Below are 24,348 nucleotides of genomic sequence, written 5' to 3'. Positions count from 1 at the left end.
TCGGGTAGGCCCTCTGCTCCTCTCCTTTCCCGCAGCCCTGTGAAAGGGGCGGGGTAGCCCAAAGGGGCGTGGCCAACAAATCGCAGCCACAGCCAATCCCAGCTGGGTCCTTCGGGTGGGCGCGGGGAAGAGGGGTGTGGCCTGAGAACTTCGGCGACCCGGCTGGACCAATCACGACCCGGCAGGTGAAGCTGACTCCATACCTGGGCCCAGGTGCGCTCGCTCCGCATCTCTCGGTCGCTTCCTTCACCGATGGAGCGGGCCCAAGCGGCGTCCGGAGGAGACCAACCCGGGGTCGAGTTCGCAATGGAGCCCTTGGGGAGCCAGGTCGCGGGACTGGAGCAGCCGCAGGCCCGCGCAGAGGAGCGACGGCTCGAGAGTCCCGAGAGCAGCCCGAGTCTGGCCCGCGCCGTAAAGGAGGCGGCGGGCGCGGGCCAGGACCTCTCCGGCGGGAAAAAGCTGCCCCCGCCTCGCCCGGCGCTCCTGCGGCTCCCGCCCCCCAGCCTGGGCTACGGCGCCTTCCGCCGCCAGGCGTCGGCCGGCTCCGAGCCGCCGTCGCCCGGCCCCGTCGCGGCCGAGCAGCCCCGGGCGGGCGTGGCGCCGGGAGCCGAGCCGGTGCCTGGGGAGCCGCAGCAGGGCACCTGGGCCCCGGTGGAACTGCAGGTGGACGTGCGCGTGAAGTCCGTGGGCGTGGCGGGCGGCAGCCGCGCGCCGTCGCCGGCGCCGTCGCCGCGCTTCCTCACCGTGCCGGTGCCAGAGTCCCCGGCCTTATCCCGCCACGCCTTGCCCGCCCACCCGCTCCTGCCGCGGACCCCAGCCCGGCCGGAGCGCGGCCTCGACGCCGAGGGACGGGCGAGCCCCGCCGACGGGCGCTTGGAGCCCCCGGGCTCCCCCACGTGCCTCGGCCGCTGCAGGGAGCTGGAGCTGGAGAAGAAGGAGGACGCCGCGCTGCTGCACCGTGCCGAGACCGGCGGCGACGAGAAGCTGCCCCGGGCCGTAAAGCTCATAGGTAAGCGCGCGCCAGCGCCGGGAGCCCGCACGGCCGGGGAGGGGGCGACGCAGCCTGAGCGCCCCCCACAGCCGCCCAGCGCCGGGCCACTGGGGCGGAGGGCCGAGGGGACCTGGACGACCGCCCCGCTGCCCCGGCCCCACCTGGCCTGTCCGGCCTGGGATAGGTCATTGTACTGCGTTTGTTTGCGGTGAAAGAATAAAACCTCTTATTTCCACCACTACTACGCCTCCCCACCGCGAGGGTTTTCACGTTCCCTCTTCGTGTGCGCGGCATCGTTGGGAAGTAGAGGCGGGAGGACTTCCAGGAGAGGAGGTCACCTCCAGGGTCACCTGACGGTGGTGGCAGCCCCGGCGGCAACCGGGTCTTCCGACCCCGGCTCCCTCTTTCCCTCCACCTATGCTGAGGAGCATTTGGCCCCAAATACTCCTCCATTCAGCAGCTACTGCGTGGGGACTAGGGTCCAGACTGCTGGGGGCAGTGTGTGGGGGGAGTGGGGTCCGTTTGAGGGGCGGGGTGCTTGTCAGCGGGAAAGAAGGAGGCTGGAGGGGCGCCTGGGTGGCTCAGTAGGTTATGCCTCTGACCCTTGATTTCAGCTCAGGTCATGATCTCAGGGTAGTGAGATGGAGCCACTCCCCAGCACTGTGCTGGGTGTGGAGCCTGCTTAGGATTCTTTCCCCCTCTCCCTCTGCCGCCCCCCCCTTCTCTCTCTTACAAAAAAAAAAAAAAAAAAAAAAGAGAGAGAGAGAGCCTGGAAAAGATATAAACAATCCTGGACAAGGAGCCAGGAGGGAGTGGTTGGTGAGCTTGGGGGCACGGGAAAGCTTCCTGGAGTAAGCCTTGGACACAAATCACTCCAGCTTTTACAGAGTTTGATGTGAGCACATTTCCTGAGTGATGGTATATTGTCTTGTTTTTGTTTTTTTTTTTTAAGATTTTATTTATTTATTCGACAGCGATAGAGACAGCCAGCGAGAGAGGGAACACAAGCAGGGGGAGTGGGAGAGGAAGAAGCAGGCTCATAGAGGAGGAGCCTGATGTGGGGCTCGATCCCGCAACGCCGGGATCACGCCCGGAGCCGAAGGCAGACGCTTAACCGCTGTGCCACCCAGGCGCCCCTATTGTCTTGTTTTTGTTCTTGGGTTTTTTTTAGACCGGGGTGGAGGGCAGAAGGAGAGGGAGAGAGAATCTTAAGCAGGCTCCAAGCACAGTGTGGAGCCCCACACCAGGCTTGATCTCACAACCTTGAGATCACAACCTGAGCCAAAATCAAGAGTCCGGCTGCTTAACCCACTGAGCCACCCAGGCACCCTGAAGATGTATTTCTATCGCTGCCATAACTAATTGCCAAACCTTAGTGGTTTAAAACAACACACATTTTTAATCTTACAGTTATGTGGGTCAGAAGTCTGATATGGGCCCACTGGCCTAAAGCCAAGTTGTCAGCAGCACTGTGCTTCTTCCTGGGGGCTCTAGGGGAGATCCTGGGGGCTCCTTCCTGGGGGCTCTAGGGGAGATTCTGTTCCCTTGCCTTTTGTAGCTGGAGGATGCTGCATTCTTTAGTTCATGCCCCTCAGAAGACTCAAAGCCAGCAAGCAATGTTCGGCTGATTCCTTCTGCTGCCCTCTCTCACTCTTCTGTCTTGCCCTGTCTTGTTTCTAAGGACCCTTGCGTTTACGTTGGGCCTACCTAGAAAATCCAGGAAAATCTCCTCGTCTTAAAGTCAACTGATAAGCAACCTTAATTCCAACCAAAACCTTAAGTGCCCTTTGTCATGTAACCTAATTTATTCACCAGGTTCCAGGGATTAAGATATGGATGTCCTTTGGGGAAGAGGGGGCACATTATTCTATCACAATGAGTCTACACCTTTTTGTCAGATTAATTAAAGAGTCTAGGACTAAAAAAAGTGTAAGTACAGGTCAGCCAGGGATGGAGCCAGGAGGGGTCTGGGCAGGGAGGACTCTGGAGCTGAGAGTGAGAACAGAGGCTGGGGGAGGAGGTGTCTTTTGGAGAAGGTCGGTGTGGCCTAGCAACTCGAGAGGTAGTTAGAATTTTGGTGGGATGGGCAGGAAGAACGTACTCAGCCCTGGGTGCCTGGAGGAAATGGGGCCCTGAACGGTGATGCCCAGCACAGTCAGGCCTAGCTGGAGGAGCCGAGGCATTTGTAATAGCTTTACCCGAAAAAATGACACAAAAGCAGACCCTCGTTGGCACGAGCCCTCTGAGTTAGTCCTATGCCGAGCTTTGTATTTGGAAGTTTTCCTTTTTTTTTTTTTTTTTTGTAGGATTCCCTGCCAAATTGAATAACCTTTAAGTCCCATAAAACCTGGTTCCACCCTGGGCCACCAGATCTGACTAGGGAGAAGCAGATACTGTTTCAGCTGTGGGTAGGAAATGTGGCAAAGTAAGATGGACTGGCAGTTGGAGAGTAAACAGACGATTGACATCAGAGGTGTCATTCCAAGATTGGGAAAGGAAATGGGGTTAGAAGCTAGAGAGTGGGGCCGGAGGGAAGGTGCTGGAGAGAAAGGGAATGTGTGTTATTATTGCCATGTGAGACTCGGTGCATTTGCAGACATGGAGAGAATTCAATTTAAGGGGATCCAGAATTGGAAGTGGGGAGAGGACAGGTTTAGAAGGGACTTTAGCTTTAAGTGTATTTTCATTTCTCTGTAAGAAGAATGTTTTGGGTTACCTATGTAATTGGGAATTGCTTTGGGGGGCACCTGGGTGGCTCAGTTGGTTCCCACATGGGACTCCCTGCTCAGCAGGGAGTCTGCTTCTCCCTCTCCCTCTGCCTCTGCCCTGCTCATTCTCTCTCTCTCTCAAATAACTAAATAAAATCTTTAAAAAAATTTTTTTAAAAAGGAATTGCTTTGGAAAGGGGTTAGGCGGGACTGCCTCTGTCTGGAAGTTTGGGAGGACACTGGTTCTGTGGGGGGACATTCCCAAGGTCAGCCATGCAGCAGCCGTGAGTGGAAGGTGTGTGGGACTGTGTAACCTGCTGTATTTCTTTTATGCATTCTTTTCTGGAAGGCCAGAGCTGAGTCCAGCGTGCAGTCACGGTAGTTACATTAACCAAGGTGATTGGTAGATTTTCCTTTTCTTCTCCAGGCTTTTTAGTGCTGTTTTTATTTTAAGACGCACAATTTATATGTATCTTTTATTCCAAGCATTTTCAGATCACTTTCTTTTGGCAAATGCTTCATCGAATTATAATTTGCACACCCGCACAATCTGCCCACGTCAAGCGTACAATCCAGTGGTCTTTAGTACATTCCCAGAGGTGCACAACCATCGCCACGGTTGGTTTTAGCATATTTTCAACACCCTAAAAAGAAACCGCTATATCTTTTAGCTATCGACCCCCCCACCACCACCACCACCGCAGCCTCTCCCAGGCCACCACTGATCCATTTTCTGTCCCTGGGGTTTGCCTGTTCCGGACATTTCATAAATGGACTCATAATACGCGTCCTTCTGGGACAAGCTTCTCCTGCTTGGCAGCATAAGGTTCTCCGTGTTCAGCCACAGTCCAACACACACCAGCACTTCCTCCCTTTTATGGCTGAATAGTCTGCTGTATGGATAGACTACGTTTTGTTTATCCATTTATCAGTTGATGAAAATTTGGGTCAGATCCCTTTAAGAAGCAGATTATGTAATAATAATAATAATAATAATAGCAAACTGCAAAAAGGTCACAGATGGAATGTGACTCTTCGTATATATATCGGTGTAACACACTTCCCTTTTCAGTCTTTGAAGCAAGTGTTTTTTTCTAATGGAAATGGGAAATCAAGGACTTCAAAAGTGCTTTTAAAGTTGAGTTATGATTGAAAACATGTTTTATGAAAAACCTTGGAAATGTGTCCCAACTTTCTTTGTGTATGTGTTGTGTGTATTCATATGGAGGCATATACGAATATGCATGTGGTTTTAAAAACGGAATTAGTCTTTTCAAAATAATAGAATATTTGCTGGAGAATTAACCTCTGCTGTTTCAGGTTTTGGCAAAAATGGGGTGATTGAGTTCTTGGGGCCCTGACGCTGGATATGTGGCATTCCCAACCCTCAACCCTGAGATGGGGGCAGGTCCTCCAGCCCCTGGCGCCAAGTGTCTGGGAAGTTTATTTTTATAATTTTGTAAAAGGTTTTGTTTATTATTTGAGAGAGAGAGAGATTGAGAACGAGCCAGGAAGAGGGGCAGAGGGAGAGGGAGAAACAGACCCCCCCCCCCCCCCCCGGTTGAGCAGGGAACCTGATGCAGGGCTCGATCCCAGGACCCCGAGATCATGAGCGCAGCTGAAGGCAGACACTTAACCCACTGAGCCACCCAGGCGCCCCTGGGAAGTTTAAGTTCAACCCGCATTTAAAGAGGGGCCTCTTCGCTTCAACTTTCATGCTTCTGTGTTCGAGCAGAGATCACATTCAGGAGTGCTCGGTTACTTGAGATGTTTCCGGGTGGAAAGCTGCTGACAACTGTGATGGCTGTGATTAACCACTTACTGTGTTTTCTTCTCCCCATTTTCCCCTCTGGCCTCCCTGGTCACTCCGCCACCAGGGCAGCAGCTGACATTCGAACGTATTCTCTCTCTGAGCCTCTGCCGCCGCCTTTCCCCTGCCCAGCTCTGTCTCCGGAGTTCCTTTCCCCTGTGCAGCCTCACTGCAGCTATCGGGTTCCCCGGGGGCTCGGGCTGCCGGCCGCTCACATCTGTCTCCTGCTCTCCCGTCTGCAAAGCACGCCCGCACGATGCTTCCCTAGTGGCCTCCAAGGACCTGGAGAGATAGAAGAGGCAGGTGATTTCACTGTCAAAATGGGAGAAGACCAAAAACGCATGGGGGGCCCTTGGAGTGCAGACTTGAACCCAGGTCTGTCGAAGTGTAAATGGAACCCGCATCCCTGTCTTGTTTGTGGAGTCGTAGCTCCCGGCACCATGAGCTCCGTGAGCGTGGAGGTCTTGTCCTGTTCTTGGTATTTGTGCCCCGTGTCTTGTGCACATTCGGTGCTCGGCAAATGGTTGTCAGCCAGTCATTTGTCCTCTTTCTTGAACAGACTCTAAGGTCTTCTAGTCATTTAAGAAGCAGAGTATCTTCTAGCATTTTTCTCCCAAATAGGAAGTTCTAACCTAAATTGAGTGGGTTTTTGTGGTGTCTTGGGCCAAGGGGGTGGGGTGCTGATGCATGAGTCAGTGTGGTTCTGAGTTGGGTGCAGTTTGGATTGGCTCCTTCTAACATGTCTCTCCTGGTTGTCCCCTCCCAGGGCTGCCTCTGTACCTGAAGTCCCTGCGTGGGGCCCTGGCGGTCATGGCTGTGTTTCTGGCCGGGTCCGCAGTCGCCATCGTGGCTCTGGCTTCTAGAGCAGGTGCGTGCCTCCTCCCGGTCCCCTCTCTTCCTCTGTCCACCCCCGGCGTCTAGTCCTGATAGGAGCTCTGTGAGCATTAGAAAAAGACATCCCCACCGGCAGATGCAGCGTGAAGACGCGGGGCTTGTTGACCACAGAGAGGGACAAAGAGCTCCTGCCTCTCGCTGGACACAGCCTGTGCTCTAACAAGCAGGGGGGCGACAGCCCCCACCTGGGGGGCTCTGTGCACCGCACAAACTCTACAGCCTACTGGGGGCCCTGCCCACCCTGCTTGCCGTCCCAAGGCTTACCAGTTCCGTGCTTCAGACTTGCCCCCTCACTCAAAACGGTGGCTAGATTTTGATTTTTTATTTATTTATTTATTTATTCATTTTTTTTAAAGATTTTTATTTATTTGAGAGAGAGAGAACCAGAGAGAGAGCACAAGCAGGGGAAGCAGAAGAGAGAGAAGCAGACTGCCCGCTGAGCAGGGAGCCTGAGGAGGGGCTCCATCCCAGGACCCTGGGATCATGACCCAAGCCGAAGGCAGATGCTTAACCAACTGAGCCAGCCAGGCGCCCTAGATTTTGATTTTTTTAACATGCACACATTCAGCTCTTTACAGTGGTCTCTGTGCTTGCAGGAACCAGGTGCCGGCCATGCCCCCAGGGCTGGATGTGGTCCGAGGAGCACTGCTACTACCTCTCTGCGGAAGCTCAGGCCTGGGAGGCCAGCCAGGCTTTCTGCTCGGCTCACCAGGCTACCCTCCCGCTGCTGAGCCACACCCAGGTGAGAAGGATGTAGGTATCAATACAGATCACAGATTCCTAGCAAAGATCTAGTCCCACTCTGCATTACAGAGAAGATCACCACGCCTGGGGAAATAGCGTGACAGGCGGGAGGACCAGACAGCAGGGCTTCTGGTCTTCAACTTACTCTTCATTCTAAGAAGTAGAGGCAGAGCTGGGAAGATGGGAGCAAGATGCTCCCATCCAGCCTGTGGCCAAGCAGTGAACAGTGCGCGTTCCTTCCGTCAGTGATTTCCTAAGTATTTATCAAGCGCCTACACTGGGGATTCAAGGATGAGCCAGAGCACCCAGCCTCCACCTTCACACGGCTAACAGAGCAGCGAGTGTGGCAGCCGTTCATCAAGGACCCACAGAAATAGGTGTTTAATTACTGTGTTGATCTGTCCTGTGGAGGGAAGGTGCCCAGCACTCAAGGTATGTGACAGGAGGATGTGATCTGAAGGTCAAGGTGGACCAGGCAGCATGGACCTAAAGATAACCAAAAAACCCATGGAAACATGTCAGGGAGATGGCCAGACAACCCCCTGGAGTGCTTTGTTCTCGCTCCAGTCAGGGCTGGTTGCTAACTAGGCCTCCTACACAGCTGTTGGCTTGGGATCTCGTCTCCGTCCTTTGGTGTGCTTTTACCTCTGTCCTATGTGGGATCCCCACTTCCTAGATCTCAAGACTTTTTCTTGGTTTATAGCATTTTCTTGGTGGAGCACATACGTTGTAAATTTCCTGGGAAAAGGGTAGGAGAGAGGCCTTCACTGCTTCTTTTACATAGACTTTTTTTTTTTAATAATAATTTTTTTTATTATATTATGTTAGTCACCATACAGTACATCCCTGGTTTCTGATGTAAAGTTTGATGATTCATTAGTTGCGTATAACACCCAGTGCACCATGCAATACGTGCCCTCCTTACTACCCATCACCAGCCTATCCCATTCCCCCACCCCCTCTGCTCTGAAGCCCTCAGTTTGGTTCTCATAGTCCATATCTCATGTTTCATTCCCCCTTCTGATTACCCCCCTTTCTTTATCCCTTTCTTCTCCTATCGATCTTCCTAGTTCTTATGTTCCATAGATGAGAGAAATCATATGATAATTGTCTTTCTCTGCTTGACTTATTTCACTTAGCATTATCTCCTCCAGTGCCGTCCATGTTGCAGCAAATGTTGAGAAATCGTTCTTTTTGATAGCTGAGTAATATTCCATTGTATATATGGACCACGTCTTCTTAATCCAGTCATCTGTTGAAGGGCATCTCGGCTCCTTCCACGATTTAGTTATTGTGGACAATGCTGCTATGAACATTGGGGTGCATATGGCCCTTCTCTTCACTACGTCTGTATCTTTGGGGTAAATACCCAGTAGTGCAATGGCTGGATCATAGACTTTTAACCAGAACTTCCTTCCAGGACCCTTTTCCTGTACCTTGGCCTCCAAAGGGACCTGTTGCCTCTAATATTTGAGCATTTGGGGCTTCTCAATTCAAAATGGTGTCTTTCTCGGCTTCCTCTCGCTTGACCTTTTCCTTGAAAAACCACAGAGCTTTCTTGGGTCTGCTCAGCCACTTACAGTTGTCCAGCTACCCAAGTTCTGTTGACATGTCTCCTAGCTATCATCTCCCATTCTTGTCTTTTATTTTCCCCTTCTGTTATCAGTTCAGGAAATTCCTTTCTGTTCCTATTTTATTAAGAGTTTTAAACATGAATGAGTTTAATTGCATTGGATGCTTTTTTGTGTGTCTATTGAGATGATATCTTTCTGTTTACTCCCTGAATCTCTTTTTGTGTGAATGACATTGATTTTTATTTTATTTTTTTTAAATATTCTAGGCCTCCCGTGATAGTTTACTTAGCCTTGATTTTTTCTTCCCCAAGGACTTCTGGATTTGACTTGTTAATATTTTACTTATGATTTCTCATATATGACATTTTGTTTTCTTGGACTGTTCCTGCCCAGTCCTGACCCCAAAGCTATTCTGCGCTGTACAACAGGGAAGGGGGTCCCTGCCTTTCTCTTTCTCTCTGAGAAAATTCCCTGGAGATGGATATAAAACTGTGCTGAAGAAAATGCTTTACTGTGGGTTATTTTATCACTAGGAATAAACTTATGTTTCAAAAAACACGGGGAAATGAAAAAGCTACAATGTATATTGAAAAACACCAAATCTGGGATCTCAGTATGGTAAAAATAGATATGCAAAGAAAAAACACAGAAAGGAAATATGTATACTAATTGTTCTAACTGTGGTTACCACTGGGGGCAAGATTATGAATGATTTTTTTTCTTCTTTAAAGTTTTAATTTTTTAAAAATTTCCTTAATGTTCTGCAAATAATGTGTGCTATGTGTAATTGGGAGGAAATGCCAGAGGGACGGTAGCCTATGAAGGAGATCATATAAAGGTTTTGCCAGGGGCCTGGGTCAGGCCCAGAGTTCTTATATTTGTCAAATAAGCCCCAAATAATGGAGCTGGGGAGGGGGCCGAGCCTGCCAGGGACCCACTGAGCCCAGGAAGTGTCCTCAGGAAGCCTGCCTCCACCCTCCAGCCTCTGGGTACACGGGTTTAGTTCAGGATGACCTCAGCCCTCCAAGCAAAAACCTGCCTGTGGATGGTGCTTCCTTCAAGGGGGGGATGGGCTTACACCATCCAAATTGCAAGCTTGAGATAAAGAATTCTCTTAAAACTAAGCATACAGGATCAATTATTTGAAACATAAGTAAGTATACAGAAAAGTCTGGGTAAGCTCCTTGCAAAAAGACCAAGGCAAGGATTTGGGTCCCAGGCAGTTAACTTCTGGAATATGATGACTGTGGAGCTCTGGAATCCTTCCGAGCTCTGGACTAAGGCCAGACACTCCGGGAGGCACTGGGGCGGGGGAGGGGAGCAACTGAGGACAGATTGGCAGAGGCAGCGGGCAGAGGCCAGCTCCAGGAGCTGGGACACACACACCCAGGGACATACCTGTGGTCCCAGTGGTGTGCATGGCCCTCCAAGAAGCAGGCCTCATCCTCCCCAAGAGTGGGGTTTGCTCACGGTTCAAGAAAGGGAGCAAATGTAAGCGCCGTCTATGCCGTTGTTTCAGCACGACTGTTTCCTAGGGTACAGGGAAGACGAAGTACAGACACAAACTATAAGCCACACACGCTGACCACAGAAAGGCGAAAAATACATGAAGAAATACACACCATAGGATTAAGACAATTAACTAATTGGAGCATTTGCATATTAAAGCGGAAATGTACGAAGGCAGATAGCAGAGTGAGGCGGGGGGTGGGGAGGAGTGGGAGGTATCGAATGCCCACCGAGCTTCCCCCGAGGAAGATGGAAAGGTTCTGGGGGTGGGCAGAGGCGATGGTCTCACAACAGTGTGAATGACCATAATGCCACCAACCTGGACACTTAAAAATGGTGAAAATGCTAAATTCCATGAGAAGTATTTTACCACAACTTTTAAAAAAGAAATGTTTGAGGGCAGAGCAGGTAATTTATCTCCATTTTAAGACGCCAAATACGGGATTTCAAGTACGTGCTGCTCGGGACCCCATTCCCACGTGTCCCAACGTGGGCGGCAAAGTTGGAGAAGCACCCGCAGAAGGCTGCGGGGCCCCGCGACGTCGGTGGCATCATTACAGAGCAGTTTTTTGAACCATAAACGATTCACAAGTTTCTGGAATTTACGTCTCTGAATGATGCTTTTCCCACACCATAATTTTTGCTAGTGGTGAGAACCAGTGAATGGAGCCCCCGAGGAAGGAAGGGTGGAAAGGAGTGAGTGGGCAGGGACAGGCCGTGCCTCCTGTCGCGGGAGGCTGGGAGGTGGAAGCGAGGGAGAGCCAGTTGGCCTGGGGCCAGGACCGAGTGCAGGAGCCTCTTGGCAATGCTGGGAACATCAGATGAGGTCCCCTGTGTGGTTTGCTCAGCACCCGGCCCAGACCGGAGATTTCTCGTGTAGTGAGCGTGCACCATATGCCCTTGGCTTTATACAGATCCTCTCGGGCCTCCTTACGAACGTGCCCCTGTTTTAGAGGGCCCTACTGAAGCTCTGAAAGGTCGGGTCCTTGCCTAAGATCCCACAGAACCGGAATTTGAATAGGGGCTGTCCCAGCCCTGGGAGAAGCCGCACGCCACGGTGTGCCTTCCGGAACCGGCGGCCGAGGGCTCCCTGGAGGAGGGTGCCAGCCAGCAGGAGCCCCCCCTCTGCTGCAGCCACTGCCCAGAGCTGCTCTGTCCTCTGACCCCCGTCACAGCCGTCCCCAGGCTCCTCTCTGCACTCCCTGCCCAGCCCTGCTGGCGGGCCCCAGCCTGGGGTGCAGCCAAGGTGCGGCCGTGGGTGCGCCTTCCCTGCTCTCGCCTCTCCTTTCGGCCGCGGTCTGACCTTCGGGGGTTCAGCGGCAGAAAGGTTAGCAACGCTCAGCCCGGAGGTGGCTTCCGGCTTCTGTCTCAGTGGCCTGCCAGCTGGTGCTTCCTCAAGGGGAGTGGCACGTGGTTGGCCCCATGGCACGTGTGTTACCGTGGCCCTGGCTGCGTCCCGGCCGTGAGCGCAGGCAGGCGGGACTGTGGCGCTGGCTTGCTGTGTGCGGGGCGCTCACAGCCCTCAGCACGGGCACGGTCACGGTCACGGTCACGGTCATGGTCCCAGATGGGAGTGCACCAAGCCCCTGAGTACGGTTACGGCAGCACGCGGGCGGGAGCTCACCTTGGAGGGGGTCGGCCCGGTGTCCCTACTGGAAGTGACCTTCACCCTGAGACCGAGGGACCACTAGAAGTGGCACCAGGGGGATGGTCATTACTCTCGTGCTTACTTTCTAACAACCGGGGTTAAATATGGAGGTTTGGGCTTTCTCAACTTCAACAAGCTTTCTAGGGAACAGCTGGACGTACATTAAACTCACATAGGACTGTCTCCTTCTAATTTTCACTGGTGAATAGAGGCTTCTGGATGCTGTGAGCAACGGTACTTCCTGGTGCTGTGGGCTTCCCTTCACTCAGCGTGATTTCGTAGTTACACGTGCTGTGTCCTCGGCACCTTGACCAGCCCTGTAATTTTCCATCGTGTTGCGGTCCCGTAGCGCGCCCAGTGATTTCCTGATTACTGAGCATTGGGTGCTTTCCCTTTTTTCTTTCTAAGTAACACTGTGTTATCTTTGGGTAAGTTCATTTTCTCCCCCTTATGTTCTGGGGTTTATTCTCCAAAGTGGAATCACTCATCGGAGTGGTAGGAAGGATGGGACCGTTCGTGTGATGTGGCAGCAAATGAGGTTCTGGAACCATGCCAGCTTCGCAGCCTCATGCCTGGAATTACAACATTAAAACATCTTTTTCCACCTTAAACATTTTTAAGTACCATTTTTTCCTTTAAATTGTTGCTGAAACCGAGATGACGTCCAGGACAAATATTGAAGAGGAGGGTCATGTCTCACAGCTCTCCGACATACATGCGGTTGCTGCCGCTCCTTGCGTGTCTGCATCCCTGTGCTGCATGTGCTCTCTCCCCTCTTCTCTGTCCCCTCAGGACCCGTCTCGCGCTGCCTGGTAGGGACCAGCGTTAACATGCTCTCTCCCCTTGAGGCTAAGATGGGATCCCCCCCATTTCCAGTCCCCAGTGTCTGGCAACCAGCAAGCATCCAGTACAGCTTCCCAATTCCCGGTGTTTGGGGAGAGCTGGGTTGAGCTGGGCCCGTTCTCTTGGCGAGCTGGGCCCGTTCTCTTGGCGAGCTGGGAACTTGCTGGAGGAAGCGGGGGAGGGGGCACAGAAGCCGCAGGTGAGCCTTACTAGTGTCGGCAGAGGGGTGACCAGCTGCTTTTCTCCTTCAGGACTTCCTGAGCAGATACCCAGTCACCAAGCACTCCTGGGTGGGGGCCCGGCAAGGCCCCCAGGGCTGGCAGTGGATCGACGGGGCCCCGCTATCGCCCCAGCTGTAAGTGACCATTGGGCCTGGGTGGGTGGCCTCTCTGTCTCCGGTATGACCAGAATGACATCACAGCAGATGCCGAAGAGGGGTTGGGGCCTTCCCCTCTGCTGACACCTCCCCCATTGTTGATCTGGATCCTCCGTCTGTCTGTTCCCAGATTCAGCCCCCTGTCCCACCACAGCCTCGGGTACCTCTTGGGAGACACCTTACCCTCCTCGCCTAGCTGGCTGGGAGCCTTAGTTTCATTTAGTCCCAGTCACTCCATCCCTTGTTTGGGCCCCCAGAGCATTCACCCAGGCAGGATCCTCACCCTGTTTTGTAGGTAAGGGGTGCTGCTCAGAGGGGTTCGGGTGGTTCTCTTGAGCTATGGGGCATCCTCATGACTCCCACCCCAGGGCCCTTTCCAGACTCCCCTGGCACTGTGCAATGATCAATGTACCCATGCAGCGGCAGCAGGCACACAGGCCAGCAGGGGCCATCATCCTGAGCTCTGTCCCCTCTTGTCACCCTCCCCAGACTCCCAGAGGAAGAGGAGGACCAGCCAGATCTCAAGTGCGGGGGCCTGGAGGGAGGCAAGCTGGTGGCTTTGGACTGTGCCTCTCCAAGACCATGGGTCTGTGCCAAGGGGACCAAGTGACTTGGGTTCTGCCCGTCCTGAGACTTGGGGGGCATGCAGCTCCCCCAGGGGAAGCCAGGTTGCTAGCTGGGGTAGCCTCTTCCTTGGACCAAGACTTCCGGGTCTCCCTGCTCTGTGCTCAAGGGACCCTTTCTGGGCCAACCGGGGCCTGGACTTCCGGCTCAGGCAGATCGCATCCAAGGGAAAGGAGGATTTCTGCGGCCCTGGGCTGACCGTCCAGCTTCTGAAACGGATTTGTTTGGTTACCTTGGGGTGTTTTTTTTGAGCATTTTTGAGTCTAGGTTTCTCCCTCATTAAAATGGCCATTTCCCATCCTCTCCCCTCACCTGCTTAATCACACCTGCACACCCGCTCAGCCTTAGAGGACCAGGAGGCCTCTGCAATCGCAGGTGCTTCCCAGCGGTTCTCACCTGAGCGCAGGGACCGAGCCTGCGCTGTGATGCGGGGCGATCAGCACCGCTGTGAATGCCGCGGCCGGGCACGAGGCCGACACTGCCGACAGACAGCGTCTGGAGGACAGCACGTAAGAAGTGGTCGCCCACGGAGGAGGGAAGTGGAGGGTTTCCTTCCCGGCCCCAAGCTGGCAGAGGGTAGGGTTCACGGTGCACGGCACTGGCGGGGCTTCTGAGCAGCTGATGCCCGAGGCTGGGAAGATGCAGAGGACAGGACCCCCGACCCCGGGCCCTGGGCTGGAGAACCAGGGAACTGAAAAGCATAGGGTGTGAGTGAGAAAGAAATCAGAATTGTGGGGAGGTTTGAGGCAGCTCTTGCACCTACAAGTGTGGGGACACTAGCCTGGAGATGTCTGTGTTGGGGTTCAGTGAGGGGCCTTCAGGCCAGAGGGAGGGGCCGCTGCGGGGGGCGGAAGGACTGGTTTAGTCTCTGCAGCCTGTCCAGACCTCTGTGCCCGTGGCAGGAGACTGCACCTTAACCTTATCTTGGTGCCGAGCACTGGACACAGCTGTCCTGGCCAAACCGACCGTCCCCTGCACAGGCAGCCTGCGCGTTCAGCTTCCTCTCAAACGGAAACCTTTACTGGTCCATTCACACCAACAGCTGATACAGCATGCACGGGCCAGCTGGCAGAAAGGGGCAGGGTCCTAAGAGCGCTATAAAAATCTTAGAAACACTCTGGTGTTTCCCATGGCTTTCTTATTCCAACTACAGTTTATTCCCGGAGCTTGATAACAGGTTCCATTCACACCTCGGAGCCCTACTCAGCAAGGTCTTGAGCCTGGCTCGTCAGGCTGGTTTGACACTGGCAGCCCTCCAGCTGCTCCCAGCTCAGGACCAGGGACCACAGGTGGGGGACATCCGGGGCACAGGTGGCCAGGGCGTGGTGATTGGTGCCAGAGCCTGGACATTTAAAAGTGTTTAAGCTTCACGTGGTGAGGAAGAAGAAGAGTGAACTTTTGATCTACTGTCCTAAGAAGCTACTAGTTCCTGTCCAAAGTAGGCAGACCAAGAAATAGCAGTGTAAGCACATTATTTAGAAATTTGGAAGGATGCCTGGGTGGCTCAGTAGGTCAGCATCCGACTCTTGGTTTTGGCTCAGGTCGTGATTTCAGGGTCGTGAGATCGAGCCCCGCTTCAGGGTTTGTACTCAAGTGTGATGATTCTCTTTTCCTCTTCCTCTTCCTCTGCCCCTCCCCCCCAATTGAATAAATAAAATCTTTAAACCAAAAGAAATATGGAAACAATACTAGAAGAAATGGCAAAAATAATTTAAAGTAGTTGCCTTAAAACTAATTGATGGTGACAGAAGTCAGAATAGTGGTTATGTGGGGGAAATAATGAACTGAGAAGGGTCCCCAGTGAACATTCTAGGGTGCTGGAAGTGGTCTGGGTCTTGATCTGGGCAGGGTCAGGTGGACACAAATACAAACGTTCATCAAGCTGTACACTTAAGATTAAAAACCTTCAGTATGTCCAAAGAGCAGGAATAAGATTACAGAGGAACGAATCCTTGTTTTTTAAATATGCATACTTTAGTATTACTAAAGCCATATTCACAGGTTTGTTGTTTTTTTTTTTTTAAGAGCCCATATTAATGTACTACTGTGATTGAAAGAGGAATTAGATTTTTTAAAAAGATCCACAAACTTCTGCTGCACAGCCCAGCTTGAGAATTGCTGGCTTCAGAAGTGAGTCCTATGGCCACCCCTTCTTACAGCCTGTCATTACTTCCTTCTCGGACGGGCCTTCTCGCAGTTTCCAGCCTGGCCTTCAGAGCGAGTCTTTCCCTTTCTACAAAACTGAAGCTGGGAGATTACGCAGCAGGTTGGTCTGTATGGAATTCCTCCTGAGTAATTTCTCTAGTCTCTTTTCCCACCAGGCACCACCAGCTGCTAGTGCATGGGAGCCACACATCATTGTGGTGCTGCCAGCACTGGCTGGGGTCACGGAGCTGTGGGGACTGGCTGCTGGCATGGGCCGGTCCAGCAGCCTCTGAGGTCCGTTCAGATGGCCATCCAGTGGTGGAAGAGCCACCAGTGTCAGGCATATTCAACTCCTCCTCCACCCTGTCCTGAGATTCTGATTCAGTGGGTCAGATTTTTACCAGCTTTCCTGGTGATGCTGATGCAGATAGTCCAGTAACCACATTTTGAGAAACCCTGTCTAAAAGAGCCCATGAAGTGAAGAAAAAAAGATGTGTAAATGTATTTTAAATCAACTTTATTGAGATACAGTTTGCCCAAAAGAAAATGTGCCTATCTCGGGAGTACTTACCGACAAACGTAGCTGCCCATGTCACCAGTGCCAAACAAGACAGAGAATATGTCCCACAGGCCCCAGAAAGTTCCCTCCTGTCCCTTTGCAGCCAATTCTCCCTGACCTCCAGTCGCAGGGGAATCTGTGTTCTGTCTCTACAGGGAAGTTGAACCTAGGATTTCATAGACAAAGGAGGCATATAGTATGTACTCTTGCTTTCAAAGACTTGCTCGCGTTGCTGCACAGGTCTCAGGCTGCTTGCTCTGCAGGGGCAGAGCCCGGTTTCTCTGCTCGGGTTGGTGGTATCACAGTCGTCTCCAGGTTTGGGCTGTTATGAACACAGCTGCTATGAACGTTCGCATACAAGTCTTTGAAAGTAGGTTTTCCTTTCTCTTGGGACCCAAGAGAAGGATTACTAGGTTGTATGGTAAGAATATGTTTGTAAAAAACTGCCAAATCGTTTTCCAAAGTAGCTGTACCATTTTACAATCCCCGCACCAGCACAATCCGAGTTCCCGCCGCTCCACATCTTCATCAGCCCCGGTGTTGCCAGTCGTCTTTGGTGTAGCCATTCTCGTGGGTGTGTAGTGCTCGCTCAGTGTAGTTGCTGTTTGCACTCGTTTTCATCCACTGTCATCGACACACACGTTACATTAGTTTCAGCGCACTGCAGTGATACCACGAGTCTGTAATCAGATTGGCCTTTTCTGGATGCCTGACGTTGAAGTTCTTTTCATGTGCTCATTGCCCATTCCTCTATTTTCTTTTGTGATTCTCATACTGATGGTCAGAGACCATATTTGGAAAAACTCTGCCTGAAGGACAGCACATTTTTAAAGTGATGATTTAAATGGAAACTCTAAAGATATCCCTCAACTTTGAAAATTTTCAAAATGGAGCATTGAAAAAAATGCTATATGCCCTCTACCTAGATCTCACAACGTAACATGGATGGAGTGGATTTGCTCTTTATGTGTGTGTATAAATTTGCTGAACCATTAGAAAATAAGTTGTAGACTTCAACACTTCACTCCTACATGCTTTGGCATGCGTCTCCTAAAAATAGGCGTGTTTTTCTATGTAATTGTAATTCCACCATTATTACACTTAATAAAATTACTGTTAAATTCACATTCAATCCATGTTCCAATATTCCTGGTTGTTCCACTAATATATTTTAAGCGAAGATCCAGTCAGGGTCTCAGCACTGTTACTTGTCCCTTTAATCTCTTTAAACCTAGAACTTGTTTTCTGAAACACTGACTTTTTGAATAGACAAGGCCAGTTGTCTTGTAGAGTGACAAGTATTCTAGATTTCTCTCGCTTCCTGTAAGCTGCAGGACTTAGGCTTAGATTCAGTACAAACATTTTCGACAGGAATACGTTCTAACACTGGGTACTTCTTATCACTCAATAGATTTTTTAACACTGATTTCAAGCAATTTGTACCAAAATTTTCTCAAAAAATGCAGGGGACTAAATGCATGTATCCCAATTTGGATACATATGGGCTTGTCATTGGTTATTCTCAGTTTTAGAGGCAGTTTCAAAGTGAAACGAGACTATGAGATGATGAAAAGGGTTTTAGAAATGGAACAGTACTATACCTAGTGCCGTATACTATCCCACCATCGTCTGTTTGGGCCTTTTCTCCTCCCTCTTGGGATGTTCGTTCATCCCCTCTTGCCTCTCCCAGCTCAGGACATACCCGTCATGTTAGGCCAGGAAGAGCCTCAGGCTCACCAACAAAAAGGTGTCCACTTCGTTGTGACATTTTTTTTTTTAAGTAGGCTCCACACCCAGCCTGGAGCCTGACATGGGGCTTGAACTCACCACCCTAAGACCAAGACCCAAGCTGAGATCAAGAGTCGGACGCCTAACCTACTGAGCCCCCCAGGTGCCCCAGTGTGACTTTGATTGATCAGTTGGTTTGGCCAAGCCTCCTACCCCGTAACGTGGGTGTAGTGCTACGATAAAGTGAGGTATGAACCCACTGAAATCACGGTGGTTACTGAGGCACTTCGTTCGTTCCGCATTTATTGCACGTTGGCTGTGCCTCTGTACCAGGCTCACGGGAGGATGCGGAAAGCAAGGTCTGTTCTCTGGCCCAGCAGTTGGTCTGGCTGCCAGCACCACAGTGGGTGTTCCAGCAAAGGAATCCCCGGGGACATTGGGGTTGTCTCTCCCTCATCTGCTCCCCCCTCTCCCCCCTCCACTGTGGAGCATCCCATGTGGTCTGGCAGTGACCCCAGCTTGGCGGTGGGGGTGCAGGGGGGATAGTGTGGGAGGCACCCGACACACCTAATCAATCCCGCCAGCCTTGCAGTCCCAGACCCCTGGCCAGTGTTGGGTTCCAGAGCCCAGGCCTATGCCGGTCAAGGGATGCCCTTGCCCGGCTGGCTTCAGTTCCCCCAGTCTGGGTCACAGAGAGGGGAGAAAAAGCGTACCCAAGGCTTCTGGGAAAAGATGCCTTGCTCTTTGAGACCCAAAATGGAATGGTTTCTCTTCATCCGGATGTAAGGCGTAGGTGCTAACCTACGGCTGGAGCAGTCACAGGAACTCAGTCAGGAGCCAGCAGGGACAGTGCTGAAGCCCACCTGAGGTAAGTGTTACGTTGCAGGCGGTCAGTAGTATCCAGCCGCAGGAGTGTGCCGATTTGGGACCTGGAGAGCCACTCTTCCAAAGCAGGATCGGAGGAGCCTGGTGCTGGTTCCAGCCTTGGGCTTCTCCTAGGTGGCCTTGTCTTGCTGGACCCTTGACGGAGAGCCCACTCTGAGGCTGAGTGTCTTGCTTTCAGCCAAAGCCCAGCTGTGCTGGCCATCAGTTTGGTCTGATCTCTATAAGTACTTATAAACCCAGAACATCCTTTTTTGCTGGTGCTAGTACCCCACAAGGCCTCCTCACCTGAGGCCCCTTCTCCCCTCTACTGGTGGGCCCTGCCTGGTTGGCTCCTCCTGCCTGGCCTCTGCCATGAGAACCCTGTGCTCTCGGCCGTCTCCTGCCTTTCCTAACTCCCCTGAAGCTGAGGGGTTTTTTGTTTTGTTTTGTTTTCAAGTTAGAACAAGAACTGGAAAGGAAAACAGAGGGCAACTTTGTGTTGCCTTTCTCATACTCTGGGAGATTCTAAATATCATCCATAGTCAAGATATAATAAAATCATGATGTAAATAGCCTTGTTTTTACAGATGGAAAAAACAGATAAGAATGTTTCTCAGAGCATTTGAGCCAGTATGCATGTTGTGGTGGACCCGGGTTCTGAAGACGCTCCGCTGTGCCAGACGTCAACTGTGAGAAGTGAGGATGGGCGTGGGTTGGGGGGAGTCATTCAAGGTCACGACAGCAGCCCGTTTCCAGTTGGAGGGGCACGTTTCAGTGCTTGAACAGTCCTACGCCAGCACACACCAGCTGAATATCCATTTTGGATATGTATACATTTTTTTAAATATATAATATTTACTTGGATTTTTAATGTTAAAAACCCGATCAAGTATTCTGATTGCTCAAACTGTCACCAGCGTTTACAAAAACTTACCATAATGAAAATGGGCCATTACTTACAACTGTCATTTCACAAGGTACCACACTGAATGACAAATCACATTTGTCACACTGAATGACAAACTATCACAATGATTGACAGAAGCATTGAAACTGCAGTGCACACTTGGCTCTGGCTCAGTGGGATAACGCTGAAAGCTCTTGTTAAACAGTTTATGAAAGCAGACTCTTAAAATGAGACATGGAGAGAAAAAACAGGAACTTGGAAATGATAAAAGTAAACCTTAGTTTTAGGGTTATCAGAGGAGTAAGAAAGTCTTGTTGAAAAAAAAACACAAGTCTACTTAGAAATGGAGGATTTCCTTCCTCAAGTTTCAGCTTTGGGGGAAATGCTTGATGACAGTAGAACAAAGGCCTCAACGAGGGAAGCAGCACGATGTCCCCAGAGGACCAGAGGCTTTTGCAAATTTGACTAAACTTCTACCCTCTACTACAGTTGCCGGTAATTGTAGAGGAGAAAGATCGAGTAGGAGTGCAGACGACACCGGCGCCATCTTTGGCCCTCCATCTTGTTCTCCCGTCTGGCGCACAGGTGGCCCCACTTCGGTAACTACCCCGGGCCCTCACCGGCATGCGCGGCGCCCCATCAGAGCCGGGGATTAAGGTCCGCACGGCCGCGGGCAGCCCGGCGCAGAGAGCGGGAGCGGCGGGGGGCTGCACGGTGCTCCGCACGCCGTCCGTGTCGGTAAGTCAACCGGCCTCAAACTCGGTGGCTTGCTTCGTTGTCGGGTCTAGAGGGGACTTCCGAGGCTGGAGGGTGTGTTAGTGCCCCTCCTCCACCTGTGAACAATCGGGGTCGTCGGCAGCATACCGAAGACGAAACAAGCTTGGGTGAAGGGTCTGCGCTGGGGGAGAGCCGGCTGTCTGGGGAGGGCTGGGCGGGGGGCCGGCTGCTGGTTCAGAGCCCCACGCGGGCCCGCCGGACCACGCGGGGAGACCTGGCCAGCTGTGCGGAGCATTTCGGACGCCCAAGGAGTTGTTAAGCGTGCGGAGACGGCGGGGAAGCCGAAGGGCTGAGCGGGGGCGGCAGCTTGGGGGTAGGCCGTGGGACACCGGGGCGCCGGTACTCTGTTACGTGGGTTTGCCACGTAAAACAAAGGCCTTCGTCACCGCCCCACGCGCCTTGCCACGAGGATTCCACGCCGCAGGCACGGGTGGGGACGGCAGGCTCTTGGCTAATCTGGTTGGATAAATGCTAGCACTGAGCTAAGCCGGCCTCTACAGAAGGAACCACGAGAAGTTACACGCGAACTGCGAGCGCAGCCTGCCCTTTACGGCCGGCGTTCAGAGGCCCGGGGAGACTTTTCCTCCGGTGTGGAGACTGTCTCCCAGGCAGTGCCAGGGGCCAGGGGCAGGGTGCGGGACTTCAGCGTCTGTCCTGGCCGCCATGGGTCGTCAGCGCTTTTCTCCAGCAGCCCCGTGGTGACTGACTCAAGTGAAACTGACAGAATCCCCCATAAAGGAAACAGGGTGAAAACAAAAGGACCCTGCCCACGACAAAATGGTGGAGAGGGGTGCCATCAAGGTTGCTTGTGAACAACTGTGGCAAGATCTAATATACGGGACCCCAAGGAAAAATACAACCCAGTTCAGTCTTGCGAGGCCTCCGGAAGGCATTGCCTAAGGGGAAGTAGTTTACCAGAAGGCAGGCTCAACATAGCCACGTGTGTCACCAACTGCCCCTCCGCCAACCCCCCATCCCTAGGGAGCGTGAGGCCAGCGTCCTCTAGTGCCTGCAACAGGGTCGGCCAGAGGCCCGGGTTGAATTAACCAGTTCCTGGTCTCCCCCTAACAGACCCTACCAGCTCTGATAGTGCGGCTGAATACACACCGATCTAGGGAAACCCTTCGAAATTTGGGGAGAAATAAGGCTATTGATGGTTATGAGGCACAAATTAGTCTCTACCTACATCAGCAGGCTTCCTCCCCAACGTTTTCTCCCGCAGATTTCCCCCATTTCTGACCGGACTCTCATGACGACAGGTGAATTGGCTGTGTAGCTGAGTGGAGAAATCTAGCCTCGCGGGTCACGCAGAACGGGAATCTGTACCCCACAGCTGCTGGCTCCCTGGAGCCCTAGAGACGCCTCCTGCCAGAGCAGCCGGTGCTTTCACTACGTAGATGACAGATGACGGGAACCTGTGCTGACTGAGCCTCGTTCTCAAGCAGCTATGTACTAAGTCACTAGGATGGGCGGTAAGTACCAACAGGATTCAAGGGCCAGGTCAGTCAGTCACGTTCCTGGGCATCATCCTGGGTGGCTCACTTGGTTGAGTGTTTGACTCTAGGTTTCGGCTCAGGTCATTATCTCAGGGTCGTGAGATGAAGTCCTGCACTGGGCTCTGTGCTCAGGGTGGAGTTGGCTTGAGATTCTTTCTGTCCCTCTCCCCCTCCCCACTGCTTGCACTGTCTCTAAAATAAGTAAATCTGTAAAATAATAATAAATTATTATTATTATTCCAGGGGTGCCTGGGTGATAGGCCTCTGACTCTTGGTTTCGGCTCAGGTGGTGATCTCAGGGTTGTGAAGTCAAGCCCTGTGTGGGGCTCTGTGCTCAGCATGGAGTCTTCTTAAGATTCTCCCTCTCCATCTGCCTCTCCCTCCCTGCTCACTCTCTAAAATAAATAAATAAATCTTAATAGTCCAGATAACACAGTATTAGTTTCAGGTGTATAATATACTGATTCAACACTTCCATACATCACCTGGTGTGCCTCACAAGTGTATTCTCTAACCCCATCACCTATTTAAACCCCCATACCCACCTCCCTTCTGGTAACCATTAGCTTGTTCTCTACAGTTAAGAGTTTGTTTCTTGGTTTGCCTCCCTGCCTTTTCCCTTTGCTTATTTTGTTTCTTAAATTCTACATGAGTGAAATCATATGATACTTGTCCTGGACGGATTTAATATTCACTTAGTAGTATACTCTGAATCCATCCATGTTGTTGCAAGTGGCAAGATTTCATTATTTTTTATGGCTGAGTAATATTCCATTAGACCACATCTTTATCCATTCATCAATCAATCGACACTTGGGCTGTTTCCATAATTTGGCCGTTGTAAATAATGCTCCTAGAAGCACTGGATGCACGTATCCATCTGAATTACTATTCTTGTATTCTTTGGGAAAATACCCAGTATTGTGATTGCTGGATCCTAGGATAGTTCTATTTTTAACTTCTTGAGGAATATCAATACTGTTTTCCACAGTGCATCAGTTTGCATTCCTACCAACAGTGCAAGAGGGTTCCTTTTTCTCCACACCCTTGTCAATACTTATTTACTGTGTTGTTAACTTTAGCCATTCTGACAGGTGTGAGGGGATATCACCTTGTAGTTGTGACTTGCATTTCCTTCACAATGAGTGATGTTCAACATCTTTTCATATGTCTGTTGGCCATCTTTAGAGATGTGCCTGTTTGTGTCTTCTGCCCATTTTTAAATTGGATTATTTATTTTGGGGGTGTTAAATAAATTATTAATTTTGGATACTAATCCCTTATGTCATTTGCAAATACCTTCTCCCCTTCAGTAGGTTCTTTTTGTTCTGTTCCCTTGGCTGTGCAGATGCTTTCAGTTTTGATGTAGTCGCAATAGCTTATTTTTTGCTTTTGTTTTTCTTTGCCTCAGGAGACCTATCTAGAAAAACACTGCTATGGCCAGTGTCAGAGCAGTTACTGCCTATGCTCTCTTCTAGGCCTTTTATGGTTTCAGGTCTCACATTTAGGTCTTTAATCCATTTTGAGTTTTCGTGTAAGATGTTAAGAAAGTGGTCCAGTTTTCCCAACATCATTTGTTGTAGAGAGGGTCTTTTCCTCATTGGATATTCTTGCCTCCTTTGACGAAGGCTAACTGACTATATGATTGTGGGTTTATTTCTGGGTTTTCTATTCTGTTGCATTGATCTATGTGTCTGTTTTTATGCCAGTACCATACTGTTTTGATTACTACAGCTTTCTAATACAACTCGAAGTCCAGGGGTGCCTGGGTGGCTCAGTGGGGTTAAGCGTCTGCCCTCAACCCAGCTCATGGTTCCAGAGTCCTGGGGTCAAGCCCCGTATCGGACTCTCTGCTCAACAGCGAGTCCCACTTTTGCTCTCACAAATAAATAACATCTTTAAAAACAAAACAAAACTCAAGGTCCAGAATTGTGATGCTTCCAGCATTGTTCTTCTCATGATTGTTTTGTCTATTTTGTGGTTCCATACAAATTTCGGCGCTGTTTTAGTTTTGTGAAAAATGCTGTTGGTATTTTGATAGGGATTGCATTAAATGTGTAGATTGCTTTGGATAGTGTAGACATTTTAACAAAATTTGTTCCAATCTGTAAGCACAGAATGTCCTTCCATTTCTTTGTGTTAGCCTCAATT

The 24,348-nt window shown here is 51.2% G+C and overlaps 1 protein-coding gene across 1 annotated transcript; it reads left to right on the top strand.

Annotated features, from left to right (window-relative positions):
* The first annotated feature begins 164 nt into the window (after positions 1-164).
* KLRG2 (killer cell lectin like receptor G2) lies at positions 165-24,030 on the top strand. The gene is made up of 5 exons (XM_026511984.3): positions 165-1,009; positions 6,276-6,377; positions 7,000-7,145; positions 12,973-13,076; positions 13,587-24,030. Exons 1-5 carry the CDS (start codon positions 253-255, stop codon positions 13,705-13,707), a joined length of 1,230 nt encoding a protein of 409 aa, XP_026367769.1. The 5' UTR covers positions 165-252; the 3' UTR covers positions 13,708-24,030.
* Positions 24,031-24,348: the final 318 nt, after the last annotated feature.

This window comes from Ursus arctos, unplaced genomic scaffold (assembly GCF_023065955.2).
Source record: "Ursus arctos isolate Adak ecotype North America unplaced genomic scaffold, UrsArc2.0 scaffold_3, whole genome shotgun sequence".
Lineage (NCBI taxonomy): Eukaryota > Metazoa > Chordata > Mammalia > Carnivora > Ursidae > Ursus > Ursus arctos.
The sequence above is the reverse complement of the archived record's forward strand: the minus strand, read 5'-3'. Positions and strand labels throughout refer to the sequence as shown.